The 19,706-nt window shown below is 53.8% G+C and overlaps 1 protein-coding gene across 1 annotated transcript; it reads left to right on the top strand.

Annotated features, from left to right (window-relative positions):
• Positions 1-2,067: 2,067 nt before the first annotated feature.
• LOC143830977 (maestro heat-like repeat-containing protein family member 7) lies at positions 2,068-17,669 on the top strand. The gene is made up of 13 exons (XM_077324195.1): positions 2,068-2,179; positions 3,246-3,350; positions 3,847-3,982; positions 5,508-5,626; positions 7,048-7,197; positions 7,988-8,142; positions 8,488-8,635; positions 10,332-10,510; positions 12,715-12,852; positions 13,288-13,402; positions 15,033-15,176; positions 16,957-17,133; positions 17,420-17,669. Exons 1-13 carry the CDS (start codon positions 2,102-2,104, stop codon positions 17,498-17,500), a joined length of 1,725 nt encoding a protein of 574 aa, XP_077180310.1. The 5' UTR covers positions 2,068-2,101; the 3' UTR covers positions 17,501-17,669.
• The last annotated feature ends 2,037 nt before the right edge of the window (positions 17,670-19,706 follow it).

Here is a 19,706-nt window from a genome sequence, read left to right as displayed (position 1 = left end):
CTGATCCTGTTGAATCGACTGTAGGGGGAAGATGTGTGCATCCTTGGCGGGGTGGTGGGGTCCTAATGTTTCTCCACCCCCACCTCCACCACTGTCTGTTTTATTTGCAGTCTCCTGAAGCCTGTGCTGGACTGTGAGGTCAGATCCAACTTAGTGAGCAAGACCATCAAGAAGGTGTATTCTTTACCAGCTCTCAAAATGACCAAGCTGAAAGCAGGCAGCTCTATGTACCCAACGCAAACTCAGGTGCCTCCCCCTCCCTGTCCAGGGGTCAAAACTGAAAAACATGGTGTCTTGGCCAGGAACTAAGTTCAGATTCAGAGACAAGGCAGGTGGGATGGGACTCATCTCCTTGCAATTGGACACAAGGGATCGCCTGACCCATGCCTGTGGTTTCAGAGCACGGCCCCCCAGCGTGGTTTTTCCCCCTGGGAATTTGGTAGGTTGTGCAGACTTCTTAAAAAGTCGCTTCAGCAGCAACCTCCCCCTCAGCCCAAGATGCTGGTTGGCTTCTTCTTAGAGATGCCTAACCTCATTCCCTGCCTTTTTGTGCCTGGCTCCGCCCCCTGAGGCAGCCATGCTGTGGCTGAGCCCATGCTCTTGGGGAAGGATTCCAGAGGTGCCCACGGGCTTAGGAAGGGCGAGGAGCCCTGCTTGATAGGGGGGCCGCGTCGGCCTGCAGTCGAACATCTGGATCTGAGACTTTGTTGCTGGCAAAACGGCCTCAGTATTGCAGAAGAGAGAGTCACAGTCAAATCCAGCGTTGCCAATTTATGGATTGGGAATTTTGTATAGGTTTGGAGGTGGAGCCTGGGGGGGTGGGGGTGAGGTTTTGGAAGGGGATCCCCAGGACTTTCCCCCTCTGGAGTTGGCAACCATCAGCAGAGGGTCGCCACATTATCCTGGATTTTGTCCCTCAACTTTCTCCTGTCCTGCTGCATCTTCTTTCTACTGTTTTAGCTGCTGACTCGTCAAAACATGAGCAGAGCCCTCCTGGATCAGGCCAGTGGCCCATCCAGTCCAGCATCCTGGCTCACCCAGCGGCCCACCAGCTCCTCCGGTGGGAGGGCCAGCGGCAAGGACCAGGCCTGCGCCTGAGTTTGCCTCCTGACCCTGGGATTCAGAGGATTAGTGCCCCTGAATGGGGAGGATCCCTTTAGTCACAATAGCTCGCAGCCATTGACAGACTTCTCCTCCATGAATTGATCTCCTCCCCTTTGAAAGCTGCTTGTTCTTTTGGACATCATTGTTCCCCTCCTCGAATTTCACACCTCCCCCAAGCAAACATCCCAGCTGCTGTTTCTCGATTCTCCCACCCTCTCCCTGGAATGGCTGGCCCCAAGGGGGACTGTTTTTGCAACCTGGGGCCAATGGCCATTTGGCAGGAACTCATTCTCAGCCCAGTGGGACTGGTGGGAAAGGGCTCAGTCGAAGCTGCCAATCTGTCCCTGCACCCTTCTTCCCAATGCCAAGAACTCTCCCCTGACCAGGCCCCGAGGATCGGGGCCCCAGGGGGTGGCAAAGTGGACCCATCCCCTGCCCTCTCTCTGGAAAGAGGAACAGGGTCTTTCTCTCTGGTTTCTCAACGGTATCTACGTAGCCATCTTCTTGGATCCCACACATTGTTGCCTGGTTATTCTCCTTTTATTGTCCCCTCCCCTCTCCTTTTCTCTCTCCCTTTAGGGCTAGCAGAGAGTATGCCAGCCTCCAAGTGGGGCCTGGGGATCCCCCAGAATTGCACCACATCTCCAGACGGCAGAGATCAGTGCCCCTGGAGGAAAGGGCGGCTTTGGAGGGGGGACTGGGTGGCCTTGGGCCCCACTGAGGTCCCTGTTCTCCCCACACTCCTCTTTCTGCAATGCCACCCGTTTGCTTTTTATAAACGCAGCCTCAGGAATGGCGGCCATTTGGCACGTGAGAGCTGTGTCCCGGAGGCTCACCCTTGGGCCTGTCCTGCTTGCAAACGCGTCTGGATATTCCACTGGAATAGAAGCCCTGCTTTCCCCAGCCCTGGCCACGTCTGGCAGACTGACCTTCTCCGTGCCTTGGCTCATGCTAACGGCGTTGTCTTCTCTCCCTTTAGGACTTCTACGAGCAGACGATGAGCGCGTGCAATTCAGTGCTCACCAGCCTCCTGTCCGAGGTGCCCAACATGGATGGACTTCAAGAAATATTGATAGTAAGGGAACTAGTAACTCCTCTAAGGCCTAATAAAAGCATAGTATCCTAGAGTGGGAAGGGGCCACCCAGGCCATATAGTCCAAGCCCCTGCTTAATCCAGGATCGAACCGTAGAGTGGGAAGGGGCCGGACCAGCGTCTAGTCCAGCCCCCTGCTCAATGCAGGCCCAGCTTAAAGCCTCTATTCCATGGCATAGAGCAGGCATGCATGGCCTTTAGGGAGCTGCTTAGGTGGCTGACTTGGGATTTCCCTGGGCAGAGCCCAAGGAGAGGAGCATCCATCAAGGCCACCGCCCAAAGTGGCTGTTTTCTTGGGGTGAGCTGTTCTCTGCTCCCTGGAGGTCAGGAGAGAAACTCTAGATCAGCCTTTCTCTACTTTCTAACCATGGACAAAGCCCTGAAACATCCTTGGGGCTTCGACCAACCCCAGGAGGGGTGCGATCGTGCAGAATACGGTTGGGAAGCAGAGCTGTGGACACGCCCACTCGGGGGCCCACCCCTCCCCGCCCCCTCCGGGCCCATCACTGGCCGTTTTGGGAGGGGGGAGCAGACTGGCATGACCCTCTGCGGTCATATCACTGGAGGAAATGTGTGTACAAGACCCATCCCCTCCCACCCCTGCAGAAAACCCTTCCAGGGCTGTTCCAGGAAACCCGGGCTGAGGAAGCCTTCTCTAGGGGGGAGGGCGCTCAGGGGCCCCCGCAGCAAGGCCTGCCCACAGCGAGGAACAAGCCAGCTCTCCAGTGGGGAGAGGACCAGCCCATCGAGAAAGGAAGACCACTCCATGGGAGGGGAGAGCTGGGCAGGGCGGGGACCTCCGAGGGGTACGATGCCGTGGAGCCCACGCCAAACACCCATTGTTTTTGCCAGGGGAATTCATCTCTGCTCTCTGGCGAGGAGCCATCCTTCCCCTTTAGACCCCCCGAATTCTCTCTGTGCGTCTTCAGGGTGCCACTGGGCTCAAACCTTGTCCTTTCCCAACGGGCCATTCTGGGAGTGGTCCTGGAACGGAGACTTTGCTGGTTCTGGTTTTGCTCTCTGTCTCCAGTGTGCTCTTTCTTCACAGCACACCAACGGCTGGATGGAATCGGAGATGCCCCACGAGCGGGAAAGAGCCGTGCGGAGCACCAGCCATGTGCTGAAATTTGCCGCCGAACACCTCGATTTTGACGTGAGCATCCTTGGGAGCGGAAGAGCCCGTCCCAAGGGGCACATCCCGTGACCGAAATGCCGGGCATCTTGTTGGATCCCCCGAAGCAGCTCCAGCAGGGCTCTCCTGATGTTCTTGTGGAGGCCACAGCCTCTGGGCTCTGTTGCGGGCCTGCCCCAGGAACTGGCGGCCCCGCGTGAGACAGGAGGCTGGACTAGAGGGACCCCCACTGGTTGTGCGAGACCTCTGAACAAACAAGCAGCGTCTCATGAAACCTCCTGACCTGACAGCAACGCTGTTGAGTGTTTCAGGGGCTGCTGCAGCAGTGATGCCTCCCAGTGCAAATGCAGCCCGTCAGCTGCAGGAGAAGAAGAGGGGGTCCAGGGTGTTTCCCCTTCGAGGGGGAAGTGGGGGGGGCGAGTCTTCTCTCTGGGCCAGTGAGGCAGCCTGGGGCCCTGCAGGAGGAAAGCACGGCAGGCTTCCTGGGGGCCCCTTCCCACCTCCCTCTCCCTTTCAGGTCTCGCAGGAGTTTTCCTTGCTTGGCCAGCTGGTGGCGGTGTTGGGCATGCGGACCATGGACAGCGTGAAGGAGATTGGCCTGCAGGCGGCCCAAGCGATGTACCACCTCCACCACCTGACCATGAGCCAAATGGGTGAGGGGCATGCTGGGAAATCTGAAAACCACCAGCTCAAAGCTCACCTTTATTTATTTGTTTACTGTTGAAATGCTGATTCCGTCCTCTCCTGGCAGACTCGGGAGGGGGGGGGGATCGCAGCACTATTAAAATGAGGACTCAGTAGTAGTACTCAGTAGAAGTACTCAGACTGTAAAGAAAGATTCCCTGATCTGTAGCCTGTACCTTTCTACCCATAGTTTAAATCTATGACTGTGGGTCCTATCCTCTGCCATCAACTGTTCCCTGCCCTCCTCCAAATGACAACCTTTGAGATACTTTAAGCGAGCCGTCCTGTCCCCTCTCCACCTCCTCTTCCCCAGACCTTTCCTCACTTGGCTTGGCCATCTCCTCTTCACCGTCTCCATTTTGTCCACGTCCTTTCTGGAGTGGGGCCTCCAGAACTGGACATGGGATTCCAGGAGCAGTCTAAGCAATGTGGGATGTACGGTGGGACTCGGACATCCTGCGATTTTGATGGGATGCCTCTTTTCATACAGCCCAAGGCTGCCTTTGCCTCCTTTACCGCCGCATCACCCTGTCTGCTCGCCTTTAGCTTCCCGTCCCCAAGTGCCCCAAGATCTCATTCACACACCCTGCTTCCCTGAAGTGTCTTTCCAGCATGTTCCGATCTCACTGAATTCCATCTCTGCCTTCGGGGGTGTTCTTCACAACTGAATCCCAACCAAGTAAAGTCCCAAATCCCCAAATACCTGCTATTTATATCCCATTAGCCCCCTCCCCGAGGAAATAAATTGGCCTTTCAGGGCTTCCTAAACTTTTCTAAGGTAGGGTCTCCCCCCCCTCCTCAGGGCACCCACAGTGTGGAAACGGCAAGATATAATGCAAAAGCGGCAGTAGGGACCAGTGGCCCATTCTGCACACACTGGATAATGCACTTTCAGTGCGCTTTTGCAGCTGGATTCTTCGAAAGGGCATTGAAAGCGCATCATCTAGCGGATGACCACATGTGGTCCTTCGACTAATTGGAGGTGGCCCCGAGGGACACCTTCTCCCCCCCACCCACCCTTCCCCCCCCCCCGGCCCTTTACATTACAACACACTTCGGGTGTCCTTGTCTCCCATCACTCCCAGATGGGACTATCTCGTTGCAGAGAAACAAGCTCAGGGTAACCATTGATTTGTCATTGTCATGTGTTAAGATTTCCATGACAAGAAAATGTTCCTTATGTTTATTGTTGTGGCGTGTCTGTATCTTATTTTGAAGGGATGTTTAAACATTACCATAGCGATCAGAGAGCGTTAGGGCAGTGGTTGAGAGTAGAGGAGTAAACTACCCCCCCCACCGGGCCTCAGTAAAAGGCGTTGAGTGGTCCCCGGTGAGTGGTCCCCGGCGTTGAGTGGTCCCCGGTGATAAAAAGGTTGGGGACCACTGATCTAGCGTGTGCAGATGGGGCCCAGGCGGGCTGCCTGAAGTGGGGAACAGCCGGCGGATGGGGAAGAAACTAACGCTGACTTTTCCCTCCCGAAACATGCTGATTAGTTAAGGAGATGGACAAGAGACCCAAGAACAAGAAGGGGAATATCGTGAAATGGGAGCGAGAAGACCTTTTCATTTCCGGCCCTTCCGTCTTTCATAACGACGCCTCTAAAGTGGCCCAGGTACTTCCCGAGACCGCCGAAGGTCAGAGTCCTCTGTCCTCTCGGGTGAACCCTTGGTTTGATGACTGTGGGGTGGTAGGAGGGTCTTTTTAGCCACCTTGGGCTTTAATGGGGCGGGGCTTTTATGGGGTGTGATCATGTCATCCACCTTGAGTCCCAGGAGGAAGGCAGACTATACATTTAATAATACTAACAGAATCATCCTAAAAATAATCTCCCTCCCAGGCCTTTTCTTCTCCCGCCCTCTTTCCAGTTGACTCCCATGGGTGTCCCCCTAAAACCACACTCCAGAAGGCCACGTGGCAGATTTCCCTTTGGGTTTGGAAACTTTCTGGGCTGCGTTTTTAGCAGGACACCCATGGGAAGCCATTCAAACTGAGCATGTCTGGGGAAAGTCCATCTCTGGAAGAGAGTGCTAGAGGAACTTCCCCCAGACATGCACAGTTTGAATGTCCAGGTGAATTCTTTGAAGGTGCAGTTTGTGTAGCCAGCTTTTGGCCCCCCACAGGATTTCCAGAGCCCAAAATTCACAGGTAGTTTCCCCGCCTCTGCTTCGCCACCCTGGAATTCTTCTTTGTGGTCTCCCATCCACGTGTTAGCCAAGGCGGACCCTCTTGAGTTTCCGAGGTCTCATGAGACCAGGCTAGCCGCGGCCAGGAATAACAAAAGAGAAGCCCTGTTGGATCAGGCCAGGGGACGAGTCAGTCCAACACTCGGGGTCTCACAGGGGCCAGAGCCCAGGGGCCTTTGGGTGGTCCACCAGCAGGGCCAGAACTCCTGCCTACTATTACTATAGGAATTTTGGAGGTCATTCATTCCTAGGGACCTCCATGCTACAGCCCTGAAAAACCTTCAGATTTGGCTGTTCCAATCATTCCAGGAGCGTTGCCATGTTGTTCTGCTGTAGAAGAGGTCGATTCAAGTCCAGTAGTACCTTAGGAATGAACCAGATTTTCTGGGTCTATGGCGTGGCCAAACTGTGGCTCTCCAGATGTCCATGGACTGAAATTCCCGCGCAGGGGTTCATGGGAGTTGTAGTCCATGGACATCTGGAGAGCCAGTCTGGCCTTCCCTGGAGACTTCAAGAGTCACAGCTTATTGGATATGTGAGAGAGAGCCAGTTACTGGACCCGAATCTAAGATTCAGATCACATATTGAAGCTGCTATACTGGAGAGGCCACTATGTGAATCTGCCCCCCTTTATCTGTGGGTGGCTCCTGCAAAGGCCAGTGGGCCTCTGGCAAAATCCTCTCTTGTCCAGGACGGCTGGACCAAAGTTAGTTCCCCCTCAGGGTGCTGCAGGGCTCCTGCTTGGTCTCGTTGCTCTTGCAGTTTTCCTTCCCGCTCGGTGTCGCCATGAACAGCCGGGGTGAGCAGCAGGTCCAAGGAAAACCCTCTTTCTGCTTTCTCTCTGTGTCAGGCTTTCGGGGAGCACCTCAGCCCCGGTCAGCTCACGGAACTGGTTCTCAAAACCACCAGCAACCTGATTCACGGAGACAGACTCATCTCTCAGGCTGCATCAATGCTACTGAGATCCTTCCTGGAAGAGTGCGGGACGGATGTGGAAGATGTGAGGAACAAGAGGAAATTGGGGGAGGGGGAGCTTGTCTGGTAGTTGTGGACAGGGGGGCAGAAAGGGGGGGTCCTGCCTCCTTCCCATATCAGCCCGGGAAGCTGCCCTGCGCTGAATTTGGAGACCCTATGAATAAGAAAGGAGAGTTATCGAGGAGGAGGAGGAGGAAGCGTTGGTTCTTATATGCCGCTTTTCTCTACACAAAGGGGTCTCAAAGCGGCTTCCACTCGCCTTTCCTTTCCTCTCCCCACAACAGACTCCCTGTGAGGGAGGCGAGGCTGAGAGAGCCCCGATATTACTGCTCCGTTTGAACCGCTGTATCAGTAAAGAAGAGCTGGATTTCTGAAACCCGCTTTTCACTACTCAAAGGAGTCCGAAAGTGGCTTACAAATACCTTTTCCTCCCTCTCCCCACCCCAGAGGTAGGTGGGGCTGAGAGAGCTCTAAGGGAAACTGCTGTGCGAGAACAGCCCCAAAAGAACTGGGACTAGCCCAAGGTCCCCCAGATAGCTGCATGTGGAGGCGTGGATTCTAATAGGCTCCTCCAGATTGCAGTCCGCCACTCTCAGCCACGCTGGCTCTCTCAGGGAGCACAGTCCACAAATGCCTACCCATAAATAGGAGAATAGATGTCCTTGAAGGGGCCGCTAGGTTTTTGCAGGTTCCAGACGGTCTCTCTGGCCCCAAGCAATGGATCTTCCGACTCTAACTGAAAACTGGCTGGTGGCAAGGCAGGGGTGAGAGGGCAGGCAGGTTGTTGCCTTCATGGTCCCCTTTCCGTCCTGCAGCTGCCCTTGACTGTCAGGGAGATATACAGCCGCCTCCCCAACATCCGGGATGCCTTCACCAAGCAGGAGGCCAAGAGGGCCATCTGCTCCCTGGCGTGCAGGCGTGTCGGCGGAGTGGTGGACTGCCTGCTGGAAGTCTCCGTGGGCTGTGATGGGTAGGTGGGGCAGCTGTTGAGGGTGGGTTGTGGGGAGGTTTGGGTGATGTTTGGGGAGAAACACAGCAGAGCAGGGCTCCCCAATGCGGTGCCCACGCCCTGATCTTTGGCCTGACACCTGCCAAGTGCTTTCGGGAAGCGGGCGGGGCTAGAGGGGGCTTCCCTGAGGGGCCGTGGGAGGTCCAGTCGGCTTGGCAGGGTGGGTGGGGAGATGGGGCTTTGGCGGCAGCTGCCCCCCTGACCCAGAGATCTCACCATGGGACGGAAGGCCTGCAGTTGGGGCCGCCAGTGGGAGTGTGAGCCAAAGCCTGAGTTTCCTTTCTTGCTCTGTTTTTAAAACCGCAGCAATGCCAAGGAGGTGTGGAAAGCCCTGGTTTCCGATCCCTATTCCAACACCAGGCTCCTGAGGCCGCTGCTGAAACGCCTGCAGGGCGAAGACCCCCGCTCGGAAAACTCTGGGAGGCGCAACAGCAAGTCCCTCCTGCCTCTGGCGGTACAAAGCCCCACCAGGACTGCTCTGGGTCCCTTTGGGCCGCCAGCTCCGGGTTGGGAAGAGCCTGGCCATCCAGGGCCGGGGAGGCTGGGCAGGAAATGTTTTGGAGGTGGGAGGAGGGATCTCAGAGGGGGGGACAGAATTCCCACACCACAGGAAAAGCTGTGTCTAAAACAGGACAGTTTGAGAAGCCGTAAGCCCACTTGCTTGCCGTCTTTTTCTTCATTGCCTTTTCCTTGCGGTGACATGCAAAACGGTCGTTTCTGCCAGGCCGCTTCCATCAGTTGAGCAGAAAAGCGCTTTGCAGTATTTTACGAGTAACAGGGGGCTTATAAGTCATGATTCTAGTGTAAAAATGCATTCATCATACCATCTCCCTGGTTGTTATGATTGTTGTTGCTTGTGATTCTTGTTCAGCTAAGTTATCTGTAATCTTTGCTGCCTTTAAAGGTGCTGTTGGACTCAACTTTTGTTGTGCTACTTCAGACTGACACGGCTACGCACTTGAATGAATATGAATCCATAAGTATTAAAGAGTCCATTTCGTTTTGTACAAGACATTTTGACACTTAGGGGCTTTTTGCACGCCTTCAAAATAGCACAATGGTTGCCAATTGAAAACGCTACTGATTTGCTGTTTTGCACAACGTCGTCGACAATCTGCCACACACCTGAAACCAATCTGCAAAAAGCGCTTCCTTGTAACGCTTTCAGGGAAATCCCCAAAAGTGGATTCACCCTCCGGAAAGCGTGGCAACGATCAAACGATCAAACGACAGCTCAAACACACTAGGCAGCTGGATGGGTCTCTCCGTTGCAACGAATCTACACAGATTCGTTGCAATGGGTCTGTTTTTTTTTTTAAAAAAACCTTTCTTAAAGGGAAAGGGGCTGTTTGGGAGCATGCTAACGGCTGCCCATTGGCTGCTTGAGGGCCAGGGGCGGGACGAGCTTGGCAATAGCGCTTCCTTTCTAGCGATTTCTGCCGAGACCGGAAGCCTGTGGGAAACGCTACAAAACGCAACTGGATTCCACTACAAAGGCAGGTATGCATAACGACGAATTCCACTATTTTAAATGGCGATTTTTCATTCAGTGACCAATTTGCTACAAAGATCCCGGTGCGTAAAGCCCCTTACTGTTATCTGTAAGTCAATGAACTCTTAAAGATTCTCAAAATTCTAAGAGGACGTTGTTCTCTTAACTGGAAAAAAGAGGCAAGCATCCATCCAGAAAAATAATTGATGCTGCAAAATCGATAAAGGCTTCCCAAGTGAAGGTGACATCAGCAGCCAAGGAGAATTGTTACCCGTAAGCCTTTGTTCCTGGAAATTGTAAAAAGAAATTTGCTTCGACCATAGCTGCTGAAAGCTTTTTGGCAGAAACCATTGTTTTGGGTGTCGCTACAGCCAAAACCAAATTCAGAAAAAGAGAGCAAGTTTGTTGATTGCATCTAAAATTGTCCTGTTTTAGACGCAGGTTTTCCCCTCCTGAGTCTTCTGCCTTGTAGTTGTGGTGGAGGGATGGTGCCTAATGCCAGACCTGCAGAGTAGCCCTTGTCTCCGGGGGAACTGGTCTCTGTGGTCTGGAACTCAGCCCCTGGTCTCTGCGCAGGGTCCGCAGGAGGGGCTGCCTGGCAGGTTCTCTGGTTCTTGGTTGCCTCTATTGAATCCATTCCTCCTTCTCCTCCCCCCAGGCCACCAATGCCTTGCGCTGGATCCTGACCCTGCCCAACGCGGCTGAAGTTGTCCGGGAAAAATTCCCACACCTGCTGATAGCGCTGGTGACTCAAATCAGTTACTCCCTGGGATCGAGCAGGAAAGGATCCAGGAGGTCCAATTATTCTGAGGCCTCAGAACCATCCGGAGTAGTGAGGTAAGAAGCCAAGATCGGAGATGGGCCCGGTTCTGCTCTCCCATGAGACAGGGACGGATCTCACCTGTCCTTCAGCTACTCGCTTCCCCCCACAATGGCAGCTTACGTCTTTTCCCCTCCTCCATTTTATCCTCACAACAACCCTATGAGGTAGGCTAGGTGGAGAGCATGCGATGGGCCCATGGACATCCACTGAGATTTCACAACATGGGATTCAGACTTTGTCCTCCTGGATCCTGTCTGCACCGGAGGAGTGAAGTAGCACGTGTATTTTAGGAATGTCCTGGTCTTTTCCAAACACTCTGCCCGTGTCCTCATTGGCTCCTGCTCCTTTGAGCACACTTGCTCCCAATTGCTTTGGGAAGAAAACTATTAGTCAAGTTCAAGTCAGATTTTATTGCATGTAGCCATAGGCCATTACAATACAAAAGGAAAATATAAAAGGATTTAAAACATTTCAAATCAGTAATAAAAAGAATGTGCAATCTCAGACAACAATCACTTAACATCATAAAAACATTTCCAGACTACATATGTCCACCTATCCTAAAGCTCCTCTAGGTACTTGCTCTCTGCATCACCACTCTGGCCCTTATTTTCTTTGCTGCAAGGGCAAATAATGACATTTTGTTAGAAACAAATGAATTAGTATCAGCTAACAAAAACACAAGTTTTTCCTGTTCTGATTTATCATTTAGCCCATCTAGTAGGCCAGCTAGAAATTTGGCCCTAGGATCTGTATACAATGGGCAAGTGAGAATGTAATGTGGGAGATCCTCCAGGACTAAAGCTCCACAAATACAGAAGCATTGATCTTTTGGTGTTTTATGGTATCGCCCACTCAATACAGCTGTTGGCATTGTTTGAAATCGCATGGAGGTAAAAGCTACTCTGAGACTATGAGTTGAAAGATAGACTAGATAGGAAGATCTCAAATGGTTTGTTTTGAATAATTTGTACCAGGGTGAACTTTTAGATTGCAGGATTAATGATCTATCAATCAAGGCATCTGAGATAAATACCCAGTCTCTGAGTTGGTTATTATCTCCTGAAGGGTTTAACAGGTCATCTGGGATGGAATACCGTGACAAAATGTTATTTAAAAATCTGGAGCGAGAAGGATCTTTGGCCAACAAAAGCTTAAAAGATTGTTCACTAAGTGAATTTGAACTTGATGTTCCATGCTTCCATTTCTTCCATACTTTTACAATGGCCAAATGTATGCGAGCCCTAATTGAGGGAAGGCCAGTTTCTGCTCTGATAAGAGCTGCTGATGTTCCCTTTGGAAGGACTAAGATGCGCCTGAGAAAAAGATTTTGAATAGTTTCTAAGCTGGTAATAATATCTTCCTTCCAACCCCAGATTTCAGCAGCGTACAAGAGGTGAGGGACGACCTTGCTAGTAAATAGTTTCAAGGCTGGGTCTATAAGATGTCCTCCCTTTGTGTAGTAGAATCTCAGAATAGACCCAACTAACCTCAGTGCAGAGGACTTGATGGTTTCTAAGTGTGCATTCCAATTCAGGGTATCTTTAAATGTGACTCCCAGATATTTGAAAGAGCTACATTGTACAATAGGGTGCCCTTGTATACTCCAGTGTGATTTTTTGGGTCTTTTTCTAAATACAATTACTTTTGTCTTCTCATAATTAATGTTGTGTCCTCATTGGCTCCTGCTCCTTTGAGCACACTTGCTCCCAATTGCTTTGGGAAGAAAACTATTAGTCAGTTAGACTGTTAGGACCATCTCTCTCCTCTCTTCTTCACAAAGCTGCTTCTTTTCTCAATAAGCTATTTATTCTTCCAGCAGCCAGGGCATCTATAAACTCTGCCAACAGAAAGGATGACCACAAAAGGTCTGCAGAGGAAGGCAATGGCCACCCACCTCTGCCTTCCATTGGTCTTGGAAGCCCCTTCCGGGGGTCCCCATCAGTCACTTGCCCTTGGAGGGCTCTGAGGTGTGTCTGTGCCCTCCACAGTGGCCATACCCCTGATTTGGCCAGGCCAGGCAAGGCTAGGCTAGCAGCAAAACCCAAGCAATAGACATGCAAAGTGTGGCTCTCCAGATGGCCATAGACAAAATGGCCAGATGGACTTGGACTACAGTTCCCATGAGCGCCTGCCAGCAGGGGCCACCCCTGTCCTTAGAGGCGGTCCGGCTGGGCAAAACGGCTTCTGGGGACACTTTCTCCTTTGCTCCGTTCAGCTCTGGCGTCCAGGCCCTGAAGAACCTCATCGCATGCATGGGCTTCTGCAGGGTGTACAACATACTGACGATACAAGGCACCTGGGACAAACTGCAGCAGCCGGGTACTTTCTTCGAAGGGGTTTTTGACCTCGTCAGGTAAGAAGAGGCAGGCCAAGAGGGACGGGCCGGCCGGCCAGAAGGAGCCAGCTGCCTCACTAGAGAGCCTTTGGCGGTGGAGCAGAGAATCGGTGGGATTGGGGGCAGGGGGGACCTGAGTGGAGGAGAGGGCGAGGGAGTCCTCCCTCCCTAGCAGCCCTTTTCTCTAGGGGGACAGATCTCCGTCCCCTGGAGAGGAGCTGTGGAACGGGGGAGCCCCAGCTCCTACCTGGGGTCTGGCATCCCCGTTGTCCATTAGATGCTGCTTCCTAAAAGACAGCACTTTCGGTGGGGCTCACTCTGCAGCCTCCTGAGACAGATTGGGGGATGCCGCATGCGCTGCAGCCGCCACAGGGGTAGCAGGGCCCAGCCGTTCCTGACTTTGAACCTTCGGAGTCGCTGACCCTTTGGGGATTTTGTGTTTTCCCCACACAGGGAGCTGTTCAAGTTCACCAAAGCGCACATGGTGATGACCTTCAAACTGGCCAACGCATATTTGTACCATCACGAGCTGAAGGAGAGGACAGTTGGAATGGCTTTTTTCACCGAGGTGAGCCCTGGATGACCGCGACACATGCAGACACTTGTGCTGGGTCAATCCGTGGATCGTGGCCTACTGGACTCTTGACCTCCTTGAACCCGTTCCCAGCCAGGCAGGACCACAAGGAGCTCTCCCTGGGGGCACCAAGACTCTGTCCCATTCCCGGCTCTCTTGCTGTTTCTCATCCGGGGTGTGTGGCGTAGCCAGCAGACCTGGGGGCTGTCTGGCAGCCAGGCCAGGGGCGTGGGCAGGTGGTTGGCCCTTTCCTGGCTCTGCATCCTGACCCCTCGTGTTCCTGGGAGGAACTGCCCCCCAACCCCTTGGAGGCCTCCCCTCCAGAGACTGGCCAGGGCATTGGCTTGTCTCCGGAGATCGGATGGGATCGGGCTTGCTGGAGCTCCCTTCCCGGCGGTGGGGAGGGTGAGGGTTGTCGGGAGGATTGCCCAGAGATCCCTGGAGACCGGGGGGCAGAGGCTGGGGGGTGCTGCTGGGGGGAGAGTGTCCTGCCACCCCGTCGACCTTCCAGAGCTGCCCATTTCACCAGGGGAATGGGTCTCTGTGGCCTGGAGGGAAAGCAGGAGATCTCCCGCCTCCCCCCCCCAGGAGGTGGAGGACTTCGGGGGTCGCTGAGGTCATTCCAAGGTCTGGGGCAAGGACCACGACGGTTTCCACGTGAGGAGGCCTACCTTGTCTGAGCCTCCCCTTGGATTTCCTTGGGAGGCTGAGAGTCGACTCTCGCCTCTCCGCATCTGGGCTTTTCCCCCCTCCTTTCCCAGGCTGGAATTCAAGAGTCCCACGGAGGCAGCCTCCCATCATGCTCTGCTCCCTTCCCCTTTCCCCCAAAATGTGTTTTTTACAACATGGAACAAAAACCAAAAGGGGGGGACCCGGAAGTGGAACCCTAAAAACCCAACGGGTGACAGTTAGGACCTTCAAGGGTGTAAGGACTTTCATATTACTTTTATTGTGCACAATTTTTTCACAAAGCCAAGGAACTAAAAACATCTATGCAGCGCAAAGGCTCTTGCAAAACAGTGTGCTGTGCATTCTATGAACCGCTGGAACGACCAAGACGCTCTAGGGGCCGATGTGTTCTAAGGGCCGAAGCGCTCGGGGGGCCGATCTGCTCGAAGGGCTGGAGTGCCTCGGACGGGGGGGGGGGCCTGGAAAGACCCCTCCTCTCCAGGCAGCACAGTTCTGTTCCCCCAGCTTTGATGGGCAGACTCCATGGCCTTGTCCCCCAAAGCACCCCCCATCCCCAGCCGTTTCCTCCCCCGTGGCAGGCAGCTGGAAGCCCTGTGGGCTGTTTCCTGGGCCTTCTCTCCCCTCGCCATTGTCGTCCCCCAAGCACTGCAGACACCCAGTGCAACATCTGTCGTGAGCTTTCTAAGTGACCTCGCAATCCCGTGCATTTGACCATTGGGAGGATTGTTTTAATGAGCCGTGCTTTCCTGTTGTGACCTGTTGTCAAGTGCCCCGAGCCAGTATCGTGGAGGGGCCGTGATCTCAGTCCAAGGAGCCCACGTAATCCATAGAGAGTCCACCTCCTAAAGGGGAACGGATCTTCCTCTGTGGCCTGGGCATCAGGAGGGGGGTGGTCCTGTTTGGCCTTGCTCACGACGGGGGTTTTGTGCCTCAGCTCCTGTTCCACAGAGACATCGGACTGAGGTTTGTGAAGCAGGACATCCTGGACGTCCTCAGAGGGTGGATGGCACAACCGTGTCCACAAATGCAGCTGTTCGGTATCCGAGGCCTGGGACACCTGCTGCAACACAACCTGGACGTAAGCGGATGCCCGCGGGCAGCGGTCCCATAGGATGGCCAGCTCTGGATCGAGAAGAGCCTGGAGCTCTGGGGGGTGGAGCCTGGGGAGGAACAGATTTGGGAAAGGACTTCCTTGGGAAAGACTCCTTTGCGCAGAGAGAGAGAGAGAGATGAAAAGGTGGGATTTGCTGCCAGAGGACGTTGGGATGGCCAAGGAACAGGCAGCTTGAAAAGGGGACTAGACCGATGAACGGAGGACAAGTCTCTCACTGGCTACTAGCCACGGAGACTGAGGGGAACCTCCACATCCAGAGACAGTCCACCTCTGAATCCCAGAGCCAGGAGGCAACCTTAGAGGAAGGCCTCAGGCTCTACTCCCTGTTGCTGGTCATCCTGAAGAACTGGTTGGCCCCTGTGTGAGACCGGATGGTGTGATAGAAGATAGAGACAGAGTTCAACGAGATCTGAACACAATGGGGAAATGGGGAAATGAGAACAAGATGCAATTCAATAAAGATAAGTGTAAAGTTCTGCATCTGGGTCAGAAAAATGCAAAGCATGCCTACTGGATGGGGGATACGCTTCTAGGTAACACTGTGTGTGAACGAGACCTTGGAGTACTTGTGGATTGTAAACTAAACATGAGCAGGCAGTGTGATGCAGCGGTAAAAAAGGCAAATGCCATTTTGGGCTGTATCAACAGGGGCATCACATCAACATCACTAGATGTCATAGTCCCATTGTATACGGCACTGGTCAGACCACACCTGGAGTACTGTGTGCAGTTCTGGAGGCCTCGCTTCAAGAAGGACGTAGATAAAATTGAAAGGGTACAGAGTAGAGCGACGAGGATGATCTGGAGCCAAGGGACCAAGCCCTATGAAGATAGGTTGAGGGACTTGGGAATGTTCAGCCTGGAGAAAAGGAGGTTGAGAGGGGACATGATAGCCCTCTTTAAGTATTTGAAAGGTTGCCACTTGGAGGAGGGCAGCATGCTGTTTCTGCTGGCTGCAGAGGAGAGGACATGCAGTAATGCGTTTAAACCTCAAGTACAACGATATAGGCTAGGTATCAGGAAAAAGGTTTTCACAGTCAGAGTAGTTCAGCAGTGGAATAGGCTGCCTAAGGAGGTGGTGAGCTCCCCCTCACTGGCAGTCTTCAAGCAAAGGCTGGATACACACTTTTCTTGGGTGCTTTAGGATGCTTAGGACTGATCCTGCGTTGAGCAGGGGGTTGGACTAGATGGCCTGTATGGCCCCTTCAAACTCTTCTATGATTCTATGATAGACGATCCAGCAGGGCTCTTCCGATGCTCTAAGGAAGGCCTCGCCCTCTCTGCCCTGTTCTTGGCCCTCCAGGGGGACTGTGCTGGGCTAGATGGGCCACTGGTCTGACCCAGCAGCGCCCTTCTTAGGTTTTTAGGAAGGCCTCGGGCCCTATGCCTTGTGGTTGGCTGCCCAAGCTCTTCCCTAACAAAGTGCCCTCCCCAAAGCTCCGGGAATTTCCCAGCCTGGGACTGGACAACCTTGCCTGGAAGGAAGGAAGAATTCCCGCCAGCTGATTGAAAGGAGGTCTCTCTGAGCTCACCATCAGCTGCATCCCTCCCTTGGTCACGCGCGCTCTCTTTGGACCACGAGGGGCAACATTCTGTCAGGAGAGAAAAGTCAGAGGCAGAATGAGTCCTGCTCTCGGTTGGCGGCACAGGCCATGTGCCTGCGCAGGGAGCCCGGAAGAAAGGCCTGAGCGTGTCTCACCCTCGGTGTGGCCACCTGGTCTCATCCCTCATTTCCTCCCTTCAGGACGAGTCTCTGGAGGCCCTCCTGACTCCTCTCACGGCTAGCGCTGTCAGCATGGACAAAAGGATAGTGAAGGAGACCATCAAAACCCTGCAGTCGGTGTTCGATAGAATCGAAATGAAAAAATACACCTCCCTTTGCGTCCAACTGATCCAAACAATGCTCCAGTATTTCCATGATGTAAGGCAGCAAGCAGGCAAGACCGTACCGTTGCCACCTCCGTACCGTTGTCCTATTGTATAAAAACCAACTCTTCTTGTTCTTCGCTCTTTCCTTCGGCCCCAAATTCATCCCCAGAGATTGTCAGCAGCCTGATGCGCTGAATTGAGGGGTCCCAAGAAGGAAGGGTGCATTTGCTCCAAAGCATTAGATGGCCACTTGATTGATTTAGCCACCACCTCCCCCTCCCCTCCCATCAAGGCCCCCGGAATTTGGGATTGACTGACTGGGTTCCCATTCGTTTTAGGAGGATGACGAATTGAGAAGAATCTCCAAGGAGCTCGTTGAGACTTTAATGAATGGGGTGGCCGTGTCAGATGGCAACTGACACTCCGTCAAGGAGGTAATCTTCCGTAGCCAGGTGCCCCTGCTGATCCAGCTAGCAGATCCTGTCACCAGAGACGTGAGCAGGGGGACAGAAAGCCATTTTGGGACGGTCTGTGTGCTTGGTCTGTTTAGCCTGGAGAGAAGACGATTACCACCTTCTAGTACCAGAATCAATGGGATGAAATGAATTCAAAAGCCTGTTCCACTGAGGAACCGCTCTCACTGTCAGGAACTTCTTCCGGATGTTTGGACGGAATTTCTTTTGAATTTATTTCATCCCATTGGTTCTGGTCTGCAACCCTGGATTTCCTCAGAGGTCTCCCATCCATGGACTAACCGGGGTTGACCCTCTTTAGCTTCCGGTGCTGGACAGATCTTGACTGGTTCCCCCTCCCCCGGTGAGCTAGGAGACCAGTGAGCCATTCTTCCATAGCAGGGCTGTAAAAGTATGTTTGCATGCCCCCACCACCACGCCTTGTAGTCGGGGACCGCCTCCGAGGGTGGGAGAGAGCCGGCGGCCCGGCCACAGCAGCTACATGTAAACGCACATGCGCAGTTGCCGCGCATGCGCGTTTTCACCACTAGGTGGCGCTAACGCGCATGCGCAGAACAGCCACACGTGTGCATTTTCGGCAGCAGGGGCGCAAACACGCACGCGCGGCAGCTCCGCGCGTGCGCGTTTGCGTTGCTGCCGTGCCAGCGGCCGCGCCTGCCTCTTCCCCCCCTTTCGCTGCGGGGGGAGGGGAAGGTAGGCGCGGCCGCTGGCGGCCCGGTACCATGGCCTTAACGGCCCGGTACCGGGCCACGGACCGGGGGTTGGAGACCTCTGCCGTAAATATCATGAGTTCCTCTGAGACAGTTGTGGCTTCCCAAAAGAAGCAGCTTAGGTGGGAGGAACAACCCAAAGGAGACTAAGGAAAGGATGTAGTTTGAGGGCAGAAGAGCTTCAGGTAGAGTCCCCAGGTGCCCACTTCAAGCCAGACACTTCCTGTGATGGCAGCCCTTGTCCACCCAAGTGAGAAGTATCAGGTGCCCTCCAAGGCTGGCGGGCAGAAGCAAGACCCAAACCATGACCATTTCTGCATAGAGGTGGACAATTCATGCCACCTCCTGCTTGTAAAAGTGCGATTGTAAACTGCACACTTGACCGCTTGCTGATGGGAGACCCCTCCCGCATTATTCTGCCATCTCATCATGACTTTTCCCTTCCCAACAAGGTGGCGGAGAAGTCGGTAGTGTGTACAACCTGCAGGTTTCTTCCTGCTCCTCAGGTTGTCAATCATTGTAAGCCACCAATCCCCTCTCAGTGGTGGTTTTGGGGATTCAAACATTCCCTTCTTCTTCTTCTTCTTCTTCTTCTTCTTCTTCTTCTTCTTCTTCAGAGTAGTTGCAAACAGTAGTTGCCTCTATGGGTGCCTCACATCAGCAGATCCTTCATGGATGCTCCTTGCTTGCTTCTGCAAAGCACGCTGACCTTCTCTTCCTCAAAAAGGAGGAAGTGGGTGGGGTAGCTCAGATTAAACAGAGCACATGGCTCAGAATTCCCTGCAACCTCACAGTGTTCATTAGGTGTCACTAGTGAGCTGCTTACACTGCTGAACAACAGCCCCACAGGGCTGACTTCACCAAATTGCTTGCTGATTGCCATTCCAACACAGTTCTCTTAGGGCTGTTTCCGCAGAGCAGTCCTGTCAGAGCTGTCTGTTGTGGGAGAGGAAGGGAACGGTCCCACTTCGGGACTCCTTGGGGTCGTGGATATTTAAAATCTTAACACCGCCCGTGGCGCCACGGGCGCCACGGACTAAATAAAGCTCTAAGACGTTCTGAGGCGGGATGTGTCCGGGATGAGGAAGGGTCCAGATTGGACCCTTCCTCTGCACAGACAATCGGAGGGACCAATCGGCAGGCGCGAAGCGCCTGCCGATTGGTCCCTCCGATTCCCAGCCCCATGCAACTGCAAGCCGCGCGAAGCGCGGCTCGCAGTTGTTCCTAGCACCTCCGACGCGTCAGGCTGCCCGATCACCTTCCCCGGGGCCTGGTGAGGTTTTCCTCAGATCGGAGGGGGGGGGAGGAAAAAAGCTCCCCAAGCACCGGGGACGGCGATCCGCGGCTCGCAGAGCCGTGGATCGCCTTCCCCGGTGCTTGGGGAGCTTTTTCCGAGAGGGGGGGGGAAGAAAAAAGCTCCCCAGGCACCGGGGACGGCGATC

The sequence above is a fragment of the Paroedura picta genome, chromosome 2 (assembly GCF_049243985.1).
Source record: "Paroedura picta isolate Pp20150507F chromosome 2, Ppicta_v3.0, whole genome shotgun sequence".
Lineage (NCBI taxonomy): Eukaryota > Metazoa > Chordata > Lepidosauria > Squamata > Gekkonidae > Paroedura > Paroedura picta.
This window is presented reverse-complemented; position numbering and strand designations above follow the sequence as displayed.